Genomic DNA, 13,114 nt, shown 5'->3' on the forward strand with positions numbered 1-13,114 from the left:
GGCCGCGGGGCGGCACCGGGGCGGCAGCGGCGGGGCAGGTCCCGCCCCGGGGCGGCAGGGCGGCGGCAGGGCGGCGGCAGGGCGGCGGCAGGGCGGCGGCAGGGCGGCGGCAGGGCGGCGGCAGGGCCCGGCTGCTGGCGGGCGGGGCTGCGGGCGCCTCCAGCCAAAGCCGCCGCCCTCCCGGCGTGAGCACGCTCGGGGACCGGGCTGCGGCCAGGGTCGCTGCCCTGGCGCGGGGGGGTTTCTTCTCTTTACTGAGCTACGCCTTGAAGCGGGAGGCCAAGAAGGCGCTGGGCATGGCAAAGAGGAGCACTGGTGGCCCGGCGGCGTCCTGGGGAGCCGCAGGAGGGTGGCCTCTGCGGCGGCAGCGTCTCCGGTCAAGCCGCGTCCCGCGGCGCTGCGCTGGGAACGCAGCGGGACGGGGAGAAGCACCGCAGGGGCCGGGGGAAGGAAATGCCGTCGGGCTGACTTCCCTTCGGCAGCGCGTTCATCTGCAGGCGGTGGTTGTTCCCCGGCTGGGAAGGTGCGGTTCCCCGGCTGGGAAGGTGCGGTTCCCCGGCTGGGAAGGTGCGGTTCCCCGCGCAGCGGGCAGCCGCCAGTCGTGCGGACCTGAGGCGGCTACAGACGCAACAGCTCGGTTCGCTGCAGAGCAGTGGGGGCTTGGTGACGCGTGAGGATAGCAGAAAGGCGGAGGGTCGAATGGGGAGGACCAGTGATTGCGAACTCTATTTAAGCGAGAGACAGAGATGTGCTCATCTGCTAAAACCGCCGCCTTTTTCCCTTCCGCAGCCCCCCGTTACGCAGCACTGCCCCCGAGACGCTCAACGGCGGCGGCTGGGAACAAGCAGCAGTCCGGTCGGCGGAGGCCTGGGGAGGTACTGATCGGAAAGAGAAAATACAAATAGGGAGAAAGTTTGCGTGAGGAAAGAAGAGAACGGTGAGCTGGGGGGAGGAGATAATCCCTTCTTCTGGGGCTGTTGGTGTCACCTCTCCACCTGAATTAAGTGCACCTAATTGATTTCCCTCACAGCTCTCTCGGCTGCAAGGTGAGACGAATGCGCTAAACCAGGGAGGCGTGGCAGCAAGCAGCAGGGGACTCAGCATTTCATTCCTCCAGTAAGACTTTTCCTGGTCTTTGTTCTGATTTTACTTCTGTAAGGACAGAAGGGAAGATGGTAAATGATCTTTGTCAGAGGCAACAGCAACGCAAAGCCAGGGATTTTATTTTTTTTTTTTTTTAAGTGCTCTGCCCCAGCTAGGTTGGAGGCAAAAGGGGGCACGTGTCACGCAGAGGAGAGAGCTGGACCTGGGAGCATGCAGCCCTGCGCTTTGCTGGAAACCAGAGCCAAAGGCGGTTTGTGATGGGCTGGAGTGACTGGGCTGACCTGTGGCCAAGCCCTGCCCGAGGCTGTGCGGGGTCCAGTGCCAGGTGGCGAGGAGATTTTCCCTGCCAGACCACAGGCAGGGAAGATGCTCCTGTGAGATGGGCAGTGATAGCTGGAGATGGGGCACGTGTCGCAGGTGTTGTACGAAGCGTCTCTCTTTGTAGACACACACAAGCCCCCCTCATCACATGCACTGACACTCCTGCTGCTCTCTACCTACCAGCCCCCGAGAGCTTGAACACCCCATAGCACAGCTCCGCTGCCAGGGAGAAGAGAGCCCCCGTTCTTTCACACCAGCGAACATTTCCCCAAGCCTCACCAGGGCTGAGGAAGCCCTGCGCAATCTTGCCCCTGAGAAGAAAGACGCAAGACAGGAGTTTCAGTGAACTACACGCACCCCAGTGTTTATTAACTCCAGCTTAGTGTGACAGGCACACCGCTGCATCCACGGGATCTCTCCCCACACTCTAAGCTTGCTCCTTATGCCTCTTCAGCAGCTCCCGCAGCTGCTCGATCTGGGCAGTGACGCTGCTCTTGGCGGTGCCGCCCATGGCCGTGTACTGCTCCACGCTGTTGACAACGTTGAAGACCTGGGAGACGTCGCTGCCGAACAGGGGGCTGGGGGGGAAAGAGCAGAGGGGTCGAGGGAGAGCGCTGGTGCTGTGTGCTGGCCTGACCGGCTCACTGCCTGCAGAGACGGGGAGGGTGCGCAGACGCAGCCTTTCTCCAAGGGGAAAGGCCTCCTGCAGCCCTGCTTCTGCACCTCTGGTGCCTGGCAGTAGCCGCTTGTGGCAGACCCCAGGGGAGTCAGCTCCAAGGGGAGAGCGAGGAGGTTTGGGGCCAAGGCCTGAGTTTCTTCCAGTCCCTCCCAGTAGCTGCTGCCCGTGCCCCGCTGGAGCTGAACGGGAGGGATGCCGTCCCCCTGCAGTTCTTTCCGGCCCAGCAGCAGCAGCAGCGCTGCTATTCAGGCCAGGAGGCTTTTGGGGAGCTGCCTGGCCCAGGCGTTTGGGGCAGCGGCGCCATAAGCAGGCCCATACGAAGGGAGGCCGGTACCCGCCTGCTGAGGGCAGGCGCGGCAGAACCACGGGGGTACGAACCTGATGCTCTTCAGGTCTTCCAGGCTGAGATTATTGATGGTGGTGCCTTTCGACTCGGCGAGGTGGACGGCCTTCCCAGAGGCAACGTGGGCTTGTCTGAATGGCATCTGCAGTGAGAAGCAGAGGCCGCAGTCAGTGACCAGGCACCTGGGGTGCAGCCTCAAAGGAAAAAATGGATGTGCTGTCTTCTTGGGTGGGCTTGTTTTCACTTAGGGTAATGCCATGTGCATCCAGGTTTTCTGGGGTGTGAAGAGGGGAGGCGTTAGGAGGTAAAACTCCACCTGTAAATTACAATCAAGTCCACCTGGCAGCAGTTCCACTACTTGGGATACATGTAAACAATGGGTTTCCAGCTTTCCTGTTTGTGGACCCAGGCTGCTCATCACCTGGGGACAGAACAGAAGGCCTCATCTCAGGCCCTCGCTGAGCAGTGTTCTGCATCCAAAGAAATCACGGCTCCACGCCTCCCTCTGATACTTACTCCTTTACGAACCAAGTAGAGAGCCAGATCAGTAGACAGCATCTCAGGGCTCAGAGCCTTCTCCATGTTCTCCCTGTTGATCTGCAGAAGGATGGTCAGAGGGAGACATTATCATCAGCTCCTCCTTGGGGACATGTTCGCTGACATTGGGGGCCATAATGACGAGTACGGGTGAGCCACTGAAGAGCCTTCATCTTAGGACCAGCCCAGAGCACCTTGACCTGTGCTGCTCCCAGAATGTGCACCCCAGCCACGTGCAACAGAGAGAGGCTGAAGCCTTACCTGGAGGGTAGAAATCACTCCGGTGGCCACCTGGAGCACAGCATTCAGGGTGTCCACAACATCAAAGACGGCCTCCTTGTCCTCCTGCGGTGGAACAGGGATGGAAATGGCTCTAAGTCAACCTGATGCAGCCCAGAAGCCAACGGCCTGAGCAGCCCGGCCAGCAGAGCGAGCAGGGCCGGCATCCCAGGGGCTCCTGCGAGGGTCGGGGCTGTCGACGGCAGCGTGCCGTGCCTCAGCCCCTTCCTCAGCACCCCGCGCGCAGCAGGGCCTGCCCAGGGAAATGTAGCGCGAGGCTGCTCGAGAGCAGGAGAGAGCTGTGTCTGCTCAGAGAGGTGGTGGAAAACTAACGTCTGTTTTACCTGCAGATCCTTGTTGTAGGTGCTCGGAAGTCCTTTGAGAACCATGAGAATAGCAGCCAGCTGCAGAGAGAAAGAGGTGAGGCGGTTGGCTCTAAGAAGAGAAGCACGTGGCCCCAGCAGAGGCTCAGAGCTCAGACTGGGCACCTTTCTTTACGCAGAGGCAAGAAGAAACAAGATTCTTCAGCCCCGCTATGAGCGGTTTCCCCATCCCGCTTCTTTCGTTAGCAGGCTCACCCGTCCGAACACTCGTCCCGCTTTGCCGCGGATCAGTTCCAGGCTATCGGGGTTCTTCTTCTGAGGCATCAGGCTGCTGCCAGTGCTGAAAGAAAGGCGTTTGGAGTGCACCGGTGAGCAAGACCCCAGTCCCTACAGGCACAGGTCCTGCAGCGGCCCGACCGAGCCCTCCAAAGGTGAGAGGTAGGTCCCCCGTCCCCGGACACCTTTCTAGGGTGTAGGAAAGCAGTGAACCGAGTGTGCTGAGCTTCTCGTGTTTCCCACCGCAAGACCTTGGATTTTGTGGTCTTGTCTGGAGCTACCAGACAGTCCCACCTCCCAAAGGGGAAGAAAAAGGAGACTTTGCCCCAAGCCGCTCCAGAGCTGGTATCAGCAGGCCAGCCTGAGTGTTGCTGTGACCTCAGGGAGGGAGGGCTGTGGTTGTGCCGCCCCGAGAGACGGGAAGACTGTCAGGATTGCAAACCCGGCTCGTCAAGGAAGGGCTTTGGCAGGCGTTCCCAGCAGAGGAGGAAGTTCTCTCTGGCAGCAGTGCTGGGGAGGAGTGTCTGCTGAATGCAGGCTTGTGGAGTTACCAGAATCAGAAATAAGCGCTCATGACTGAGGGATGTTCACCCCAAGGCTGCCTTTCTGCCAGCCTTTTGTTGCTGTGTCAGCCTCGTGCAGCGGGGAGGCCCCCACCACTGTCTCCTTCTCGCAGGTGAGGATCGCTTAGGAGGAGAGACTAAGGGAAGGGCTCTCTGCCCAGAGACCCACCTGTAAGCATCAGAGAGGGTTAGGAAGCCAAACTCGCTGGTACTGTAGATGATGAGATCTTCAGCCATCTTGCTCAGGTGGATCATCAGCAGGGTGGCAACAGAGAGGAATTCCACTGCAGAGAAGGCAGGACATCAGGAGGTGAAAGAGGTGCTTGTTAGCTTGACAACCCAGGGAGCCCTGACTGGAGTTTAAACACGAGCAAGCCGATTTTCTGTATAATTACCTCCTAGTGGGGGATTTCAGGCCCCTTATTAAAGGAGGTCAACTGGGAAGGTCTCGGAAGCCTGTTTCTAAAACAGCGGTGGGAAGAAGTGATCGAGTTGTGCTTACCCACAAAGTCTCTCTCGCTAACGGCATCCATGCTGTTCAAGCTGATGGAAGCAAAGTCCAGCTCTGTAAGGAAGGCGACGGACAGAGGAGGTCAGGCTTGGCATGGCTGGAGCTGGAATGCAGCAGGGTGCCCCAGCACGCAGGGGACCGTGAGCCCTTGACTAGTCCCAGGAACACCAGCATGCCTAAGTGTTACACTGGCTGGGGTCTTTGTTGTTAGCCCCAGGCAGCCAGCGTGCCGCAGAGGTGGCTCTTCCTGCTCCAACCTCAGAGGCATTGCCTGTCTCATTGCAGTAAAAAGCCTTAAGAAAGAAAGGCTTTGGCTCCAGGATAGTGCATTACATTGTCTTTGGGAGCCATGTATCAATGCTTCCCTCCCTCCTAGATATCCTGTGCCTCTCAGTCATAGGGAGACATTTACCACTACGCAGAAGCTCTCTGTCGATGTCCAGTGGGTTGCCAGCCAGAGCGCCGCTGCCAGGGGAGAAAGAAACAGAAGTCATGCATGATACCCTGCATAACCCAACGAAAACTGAGCTCTAGGAAGCAGGGACGGCACCTCTGAAGACTTTGCAGAGCAAAGCGAGGCCCAGAGAGTACACAAACAGTAAACTTTACCTTCCCAAAGGCAAGACGTTGATCCTCCTTTTCACCTCTCCCAGGCGCTCGGAATCACGGGTCAGTGCAACAGCATGGCTAGGAAAAAAACATCACGACAGTTGAAGCACCTGCAGTCAGAAAATGTCCCAAGGACCAAGAGGTAACTGTGGCCCAAGGATGGGGCGTTCAGGGAGTCGGCCTCCACTGCCCACTCGGCGCTTGAGTCCCGGCTTGGTCAGAGCCACGCAGGAACACGGGGAGCTCCTGTCCCAGTTTGCAGGGTTCGCTCTGGTTTGTCACCACCCCGGGCTGCCCCTCGGAGGACGCTGCACTTCTAGGCTCCGGCTGAGCAGGGCCCCCAGGGTGGAGAAGGCTTCCTCCAGCCACCTGCGAAAGGTGCTTACCTGAGCAAGAACTGGCTCCATCTGATGGGCTGAGCTTTCTGCAGGTGGGTGTAGCCAGGGAAGAGAACATCAATTTCTCTGCATGGGAAAGGAGAGAAAGAGGGGAGCAGCAGCTGTCAGGATGGAGGGCAGCGGCAGGCGCGCGCCAGGCTTTTCTAGCAAGGTCACAAAGAGAACTTCTTTGGCCTGGCTTGTGCCGAATTGGATCTCTCGCCTCCTCTCCCTGCCGCCTGCTCCCTAAGCACCCTGCGGTTAGATCTCCCGATCTGCCCGTGTGGTGGGCCTGCCCCAGGCCTCCCTGGAAAATTCCCTGGTACAGTAATGCCTCTGTGGCAGGCAAGGATTCCCTGTGGAATTTGTGGTTTGTGAGGAGCAGTTAGACGGGGAGTTAGCACAGCCGAGCTTTTCCCATAGGCAGCAACTTGAGCCATGTTAAAGTTCCCCACTCCTTCAGATGGATCTGGCGCCTTCTAAGGTCTCGTCTGGACCTCCCACCCCAGCTCCTTTGCCAGGGTGCACTGGGGGAAGAGGAAGGTCTCTGTGACGGGAACTGCGGAGAAGGAGGGTCCGTCGGCCTCCCCCGCGCTATCGCACGCTGCCTGGCTGTAACGTCCTCCGCAGAAGACCCCGCTGCTGCCCTGACGGGTGTCAGTCAAAGAGCAAGCCTGGAAGCCTCCTGCCCGGGCAGGGCCAAGGCCGTGGGTATGGAAAAGGACTTACACGGCAGCGCGTTCCACCAGGGTCTTAATGAGCTGCAGGAGGTGAGTGGAGATGACAGAGAGGGAATTCTTCATGAACAGCTTCAAGTCAGTCACGACCTGGAGGAGATTGGCCACAGTCAGGCAAAGCAGAATGTGACGTACTTCGTGCCTGGCCACTTTTAGTGCAAAGTAAAGCCCTCCTTGTTCTGTGTGATGGGAAGGTGCATCTTCCTCTCATCATTTGGTAATTTTGATGTGGTAATGTCACTACATCTTGCTCTCCAGGAAGAGAGCCAAAGGCCGTTCCGGTCCAAGGTCTCCTGAATTGAGGTGGGAGAGGAGTACAAAGGGGAAAAAAAAGATTCCGTACATACCTGGTCATTCCTGCTTCTCCCAGTGTGCAGTTTTCCAGCTACGTCTCCAATCAGCTCCTGAGGACAAGAGGAGGATTTCTGTCAGCATCTCTGTGTTCTGAGGAGGAAGCTCCGCATGAGCAGACCTCCCCCTGCCTGGAAGGGACCCGGCTCTAGGATCCTGTGAGCAGCCACGGGGCCTCCTCTGGGGAAGGGCAAGTTTGGGTTCTATATTTGTACGGTGCCTCGGTCCACAAAAGGGGTCTTGGGGACACTTGATTGTGCCCCGAGGTGCAGAGGAATTTCAGAGTGGGACAGAGGTGCGTGCACTTCACGTCAGGCAGATCTAGCTACAGAGGACCGGGAACAAGAGGCTGGAGGACCCAAACCTTTAGTCTGCGTTCGTTGGCAGTGTGGATATCCTCATCGCTTTGGGTCACCACAAAGACTCCTTTTGACCATTCCTCAGAGATCTACAAACATCAGCAGAAACACCAGTCAGCCACTGGAAACCAAAGTGTTAAGTCTCCCGGGAGCTCTGCCATTCCTGTTCTGTCAGACCAAGGCTGGCTGCTTGCTAGATCCTGATGTTCTGCACTGCACGCGGTGGGATTCATCTCTCCCCGTGATGACCCTGCAGTGCCAGGGCTATAGGAGGATTTAAGCAATGCAATGAAGAAGGGAGCTGAAATGTCGGGGATTGCTTTCGCATTCTCCGCGAGGATTTCCCTATACAGACATCGTATAGACTCGCCATTGTCCACGGTGGGTGAGCAACAACAATGGATATTTTCAAAAAGCGCTTAGCTGCGGACTTCTCTTCAGCCCTATGCAAAGCTGTGCATTGCCCCCTACTAACTCAGGCAGCCAGGCTCGAAAGGATCCCAAGTGCCAGCAGAAGAAGAATATTCCTAACTCATGCTACTGCTGGGCTCTGGTGCCTTTAGCGGGGTGCGATTTCAGCATCGATCCCCTGCCCTGATGCCTCCAAGTGCACTGAGGGCAATACACGTGGGCCTGTCACGTCCATGCTTTAGGAGCGCATTCCCTTTCACAAAGCACTTCCGCACATGCCTACCTCTAAGGAACAGGACACGAGGACCTTTAAAGATGCTTTTTAGAACAGCAACTCAGGGAGGCTACTACAGATGCTGTTGGAAAAGGAGCCATGCGTTCCAGCACGCGTGACAGATGTGAAGAAACAAATACCTTTTCCAGGCCACTCAGGATCTTCTCCAGCTCAGTCTTAGACAGGATCCCAGCCTTCTCCAAGGCTTTGGCATAAGCCATGCTCCCCTGGACGTCAACTTCAGCCAGTCTCTGATCATAGGTAATGGAAGCGTTGAGCATCTCCATGACTGGGTCTGTGCTTCCGCTGAATCTTCTTCCCCAGAGTTTATCCCCCTGAGAGAGAGGAAGAAACAAATTAAAGAGGCCTAATAACGGCAGTTATGGCCCTATGCATGGAGCATCCAGTGATCTGTCGATCCAGCACAGAGGCCATGTTCAGCTATGTCCCTTCCATGTGGTAGCACTGACCAGGAAGGCCCCTGGATTGCAGGACCTTTGGCCAGTAGTTGCAGAGGTGGAGAACTTGTCACCATCACTTGGCCCTCGAGGGGTCAGGTCTGGCTCAGGCATCCTCCACGGTGCTTTCCCTCCGCAGGACTCCAGGGAGTCCTTGCAATGGGTAGCAGGGCATAGGCTGCACGACCAGCATGGATTTTTCTGTTGAGGCAGCTGCAGGTCAACAACCCTCTGATAGCCTTTTAAAGGGGGGGAAAGTAAAGCGGTCCGTAGGGAATATAGTGAAGGCTAGTATTTTCTAAGGCTTTTTGTGCTGTTGAGCTAATGGGGAGATTTTTCTTTGATTGACAAAGAGCTCTAGGCCAGCACAAGCCACCTTATGAAGTGTTTAAAGTTGCAATTTGAAGCATCTCCAGAGTCCATGACGTGCTTGCAAGCTTTGGCACAAGATCAGCATAGGACTGGCTAAGGTGCAGACTCCAGAAGGGGAGGTCTGGGTACCTTTCAGCATCAGAAAAATAAATCAACAAAAAGAGGGTTTTTAAAACACATAGGAACAAAAGTTGTTTTTCCACCCAAACCACGATTCGTATAGTGGCCTCACTCACTTGAATGCGTCATCTACCTCCCTGCTTCCCTGGGTGACCGAAGACAGGTACCCAGTTCCAGCTGTGCATCACGGCAGGGTGTGCGCCAGCTCGTTTTCCCCAGTGATTTGGCAGCTGAGTGGATTCGCTGGCTAAGAGCCGCCTCTGTCGCTTGATCAGCAGCTTTTTGCTTGCCCGGGTAGGGCACCCCGACGCCCTGCCTCTGGCAACCTTGCGCTGACACGGACAGGAATTTCACTTGTGCGGAGACCTTACAGCTTATCCGAGAGTTCAAAAGCAACTCTCCAGCCCCAGCAGGCACAAAAAAGAAACGGGAGGACACTTAGAGGAAGGGCACAAACACAATTTCCATTACAGAGTGGGTAAGAATGAGTAATCTACTTGATTTTTTTAATCGCCCCTGTCAGTCTTTCTCATGCTGTGCACTGTAACTACCATGGACAGCAAGAAGCTGCGGGGCAGCCGCAAGCTGATCTGTGCCAGGCTTTATCAGTCAGCCAAAGCACGGGTGAGTAACCTTAGAAACGCTTGTCCTGGTGACCGTCTCCCATCTCTGCCGATGGCTGCTGAAACACCGTGCCTGAGAGGACGGCGGGAGAGGCCTGCGGAGGTCAGAGCGTGGGCACGTGCCTTTTGACATCTTTAAGGCAGCTTTGTCGGAGAGCTGAGGGGAGGCAGAGGGGGGGATCAGAACTGAAAAAGAAAAGCGTTAGAGGCCCTCCGCAGGCATCTGGTGCCCATGGGAGCGTGGCTCAGGGATGCGAAATTAAAGGCCAGTAGCAGAGGCTAAGCGCTTGAATGGGGAACAGGCATCTAGGTGTATCTTCAGTACTGCAGGTTTCCACCAAATAAGAAGTGGGGTAGCAGAAACATTGCAACAGACACGTTTGCAATCGGGAAATCAAAACTGAAAGATTAACTTTAGCTGCAGGACTCTGGCTGGAGAAGTGGCAGGCACAGTCTGACGGCTGCTGGACCCTTGGCTGCAGCCCAGAGCGGAGGAGGCCCGGGCTGTGGCAGCCGTCCGGAAGGCAGAAAGCGTGACTCGCCAGGGCGGCTGCTCACGTTGCACCTACCCGCACGGAAACTGAAAACGCAGCTTTTGTCCAGAGCAGTATTTGCACAAGCTGCTGTAAAGTGCCTCCTGCCTACACGCAGGCCGGCAGGAACGGACCGCAGCGGTTATTTGTCTCTCCCAGGCGGGGGGAAGAACCGGACGGCAATGGCAGGGGCTGAGATTTTAACTCGGTGGAACTCGCGGTTGCCAGCGCACCCGAGACCCCCCCTCCAGGGAAGCAAAGTTCGCCCTCACCTCGGCTGCCATTTCGGACGCCGTCTTGCTGGTTGGTGCAGCGACCCTGGCCACTGGTGCAACCTGCGGAACGGCGAGGTGAGGCGAGGAGAGGTGAGGTGAGGTGAGGCGAGGCGAGGCTCAGTCCCGGTCCCCGCTCACCGCTCACCGGTCCCCGGTCCCCGCCCGGCCCCGCTCACCGGCCCCGCTCGGCTCGGCTCGGCTCGGCTCCGCTCCGCAGCCCCGCCGCCGGCTCGCTGCCCCCCGGCCCCGCCGCCCCGCTTTTACCCGCCTGGGAGCGGGGCTGGCGGCTCGGCCCGCCCCGGCGGGGCGGGGTGGCCCCGGGCCGGCCCCGCTCCGGGCCCCGCCGCCCCCTCGGCCCTGCCCGCCCCGGCCCCCGCCCCGCAGCACGGGGCCGCTGCTCCTTCGCCTGCCGCCACAGCGCGTTTTTATCTCCGGGCAAGAAGCGCATCCCCGTTTTCTTGCCCCCTTTTGGGTTTTTCTGCCCTTTAACCAGCCCTGTCCATAGAATCACAGAATCGTTAAGGCTGGAAAAGACCCTTAAGATCATCCAGTCCAACCGTTAACCCAGCGCTGCCAAGGCCACCACTAAACCATGTCCCTAAGCGCCACATCCACCCGGCTTCTAAATCCCCCCGGGGATGGGGACTCAGCCCCTGCCCCGGGCAGCCTGGGCCAGGGCCCGACAGCCCTTTGGGGGAAGAAGTTTTTCCTAATACCCAACCTAACCCTGCCCTGGCGCAGCTTGAGGCCGTTCCCTCTCGTCCCATCGCTTGTTCCTGGCGAGAAGAGACCGACCCCCCCGGCTCCAGCCTCCTTTCAGGCCATTGCAGAGAGCGATGAGGGCTCCCCTCAGCCTCCTCTTCTCCAGGCTGAGCCCCCCCAGCTCCCCCAGCCGCTCCTCCCCAGCCTTGTGCTCCAGCCCCTGCCCCAGCCTCGCTGCCCTGCTCTGGCCACGCTCCAGCCCCTCCATGGCCGCCTTGGGGTGAGGGGCCCAGCGCTGAGCACAGCATTCGAGGGGTGGCCTCACCAGGGCCCAGCACAGGGGTGCCCCTCACCTCCCTGTTGTCACAGGCCCGTGGGATAATTCAGGCAGGAAGGGACCCAGGCCGGCTGCCTTTCCGATGTTCTCCTCTGAACAGTAGTTCATTCCCTTTCTGAGTGAAGATGAAGGCTAGGGCACAGTGGGATTGCATGCTTAGGGCACGCTGCTTTCTGTAGCAGGGAGGACGCAGGCGGAGTGACGTGGCTAGCGTCAGACAGCGTCTGGCTACCCAGCCTGAATGAGCAAGTACCTTTTGCAGCTGGGTTTCCAGTGTGCTGCCCTTAGTATCAGGCCAGAACAAGGCTTAAACTCTCTATCTGGATTCATAGCCAGCTATGAATTCACCGCTTCTCATACATTTCCCCTTGTGATCGTTTTTTCTGGGGTAACAACGACCCTGTTCCCTTTCAGAGTTCCAGGCTTGCAGATGCGCAGAGCATCGTGCTGTCCCCACTGAGAAAGCGCTTCGAACCTTTTTGCTGCCAGATTCCTTCCTCTTCCAAGCCCCTGCTTTTTAATAAGCTTCTCTTGACATGTTCATCTTTTATGAATGTCTTCGTCCTTATTCTGGGCTTTGACAGGAGGTTGCTGAGGATTTGGCAAAACAGTAAGGACTAGATTTCCATCCGGAATGAATCATACGCGGGGAGACGCTGTACCTGCCGGGGGTTGTGCTGTGGGCTCTCAGCGCTACGTGGAACACGCACAACCCACGCGAAGGCTGTACCTCCTTCTCCCTGAAGAAACAGTACGGGAATTGCCCAAAGTGCAAAGGGGGAGGGGAGGGTGCCCGCGGCGCGGCAGCCGGGAGGGGACGGCGGGCACCCCGCTGTCCCGCCACCGCGCCCTCGGGCACCGTTTGTGACCCCAGGGCTGCAGAAGGGAGAACAGGGTCTCGGTGGCACTCGCAGGGTTCCCCTGTATCTGTTTTGCTCTCTGTGTTTTCACATCATTAACCCCATGTATGTGTGATACGTGACAGTTTTGATTTCTAAATGTTCCCTGTATTTAAACAGTTAACACGGTTAAATATAACAGTGAAAGCTCCCATTTCTGTTCCATTACTCCCAGGCCTCTCTGTATTTTTTTCCGCTCATCTGTACGGGCATTTCTCTGTAAGGTGAGGAATAGAAATGGTTGAAGAATCTCAGTGAAGCTGGTTGGCGTTGCCCCTGGCGCAGAGGAGGCCAGCCCAGATGGGCACGGTCGGATGCGGCTGCCTCGGGTTCACCCGCGGTGCCCGCAGGGGCCGTTGCAGCCCCGCAGCGCGTCTGTTGTCGCGGCTCCTGGGGCGGCAGAGAAGCGGTGTTAGCTCAGCCTCGTCAGTGGAGAGCTAGGGGATAAAAAGACCAGGCGCAGCAATTTGTTCAGGAGGCAAAACATTCAGCAGGATGTTTCCAGAGTGTAAGAGCAGGTTAGAGATCTTTTCCTTCACGGGATCCAGTGAAGAGTTCCCTACTTTTTGTAATGTTTCAGGAGCTCTTCTGTAGGTTTGTGAGCTGCTTGGGTGTCGGATCAGAGTTACGTAGCCGTGTGCTGAGAGTTTCAGTAGCTCGTGATCAGCCTACATGAATTCTTGGCTGAAGTCCCTTCCTGTGGTCTGTAATGGAGCCGGCATTTTAGACCAAGTCCAGAGC

The 13,114-nt window shown here is 57.6% G+C and overlaps 1 protein-coding gene and 1 long non-coding RNA gene across 3 annotated transcripts; one reads left to right on the forward strand and one right to left on the reverse strand.

The window, feature by feature from the left end:
- The first annotated feature begins 254 nt into the window (after nucleotides 1-254).
- LOC148056350 (uncharacterized) lies at nucleotides 255-1,116 on the forward strand. The gene is made up of 3 exons (XR_015703389.1): nucleotides 255-523; nucleotides 790-937; nucleotides 1,031-1,116. It is a non-coding gene; the product is annotated as an uncharacterized LOC148056350 (long non-coding RNA).
- Nucleotides 1,117-1,762: 646 nt separating this feature from the next.
- LOC104016074 (argininosuccinate lyase) lies at nucleotides 1,763-10,744 on the reverse strand. 2 transcript variants are annotated; one of them, XM_087751408.1, is made up of 17 exons: nucleotides 10,612-10,744; nucleotides 10,433-10,495; nucleotides 8,195-8,389; nucleotides 7,375-7,458; nucleotides 7,007-7,063; nucleotides 6,652-6,749; nucleotides 5,932-6,009; nucleotides 5,546-5,623; nucleotides 5,349-5,401; nucleotides 4,928-4,990; nucleotides 4,595-4,709; nucleotides 3,842-3,926; nucleotides 3,608-3,667; nucleotides 3,246-3,329; nucleotides 2,964-3,044; nucleotides 2,483-2,589; nucleotides 1,763-2,003 (listed from the first exon to the last, which is right to left on the reverse strand). In XM_087751408.1, the coding sequence occupies exons 2-17, from the start codon at nucleotides 10,442-10,444 to the stop codon at nucleotides 1,853-1,855; spliced, it is 1,401 nt and encodes a 466-aa protein (XP_087607534.1). In that variant the 5' UTR covers nucleotides 10,445-10,495; nucleotides 10,612-10,744; the 3' UTR covers nucleotides 1,763-1,852. The 2 variants fall into 2 exon arrangements, with proteins under 2 accessions (XP_087607534.1, XP_087607533.1); XM_087751407.1 differs by lacking the exons at nucleotides 10,433-10,495; nucleotides 10,612-10,744 and adding an exon at nucleotides 8,525-8,779.
- Nucleotides 10,745-13,114: the final 2,370 nt, after the last annotated feature.

The sequence above is a fragment of the Nipponia nippon genome, unplaced genomic scaffold (assembly GCF_047370975.1).
Source record: "Nipponia nippon isolate SJK-2023a ecotype South Korea unplaced genomic scaffold, ASM4737097v1 scaffold_15, whole genome shotgun sequence".
Taxonomy (NCBI): domain Eukaryota; kingdom Metazoa; phylum Chordata; class Aves; order Pelecaniformes; family Threskiornithidae; genus Nipponia; species Nipponia nippon.

What these genes read in the sequence shown, in the direction of transcription:
- LOC104016074 (XM_087751407.1), bottom strand. Translation starts at nt 8,626, where the DNA reads ATGCCTGAGCCAGACCTGACCCCTCGAGGGCCAAGTGATGGTGACAAG. An exon ending in CCAACGAACGCAGACTAAAG is followed by an intron (nt 7,064 to 7,374) that starts GTTTGGGTCCTC and finishes TCTTGTCCTCAG; the next exon opens with GAGCTGATTGGAGACGTAGC. An exon ending in CAGAGAGCTTCTGCGTAGTG is followed by an intron (nt 4,991 to 5,348) that starts GTAAATGTCTCC and finishes CCTTCCTTACAG; the next exon opens with AGCTGGACTTTGCTTCCATC.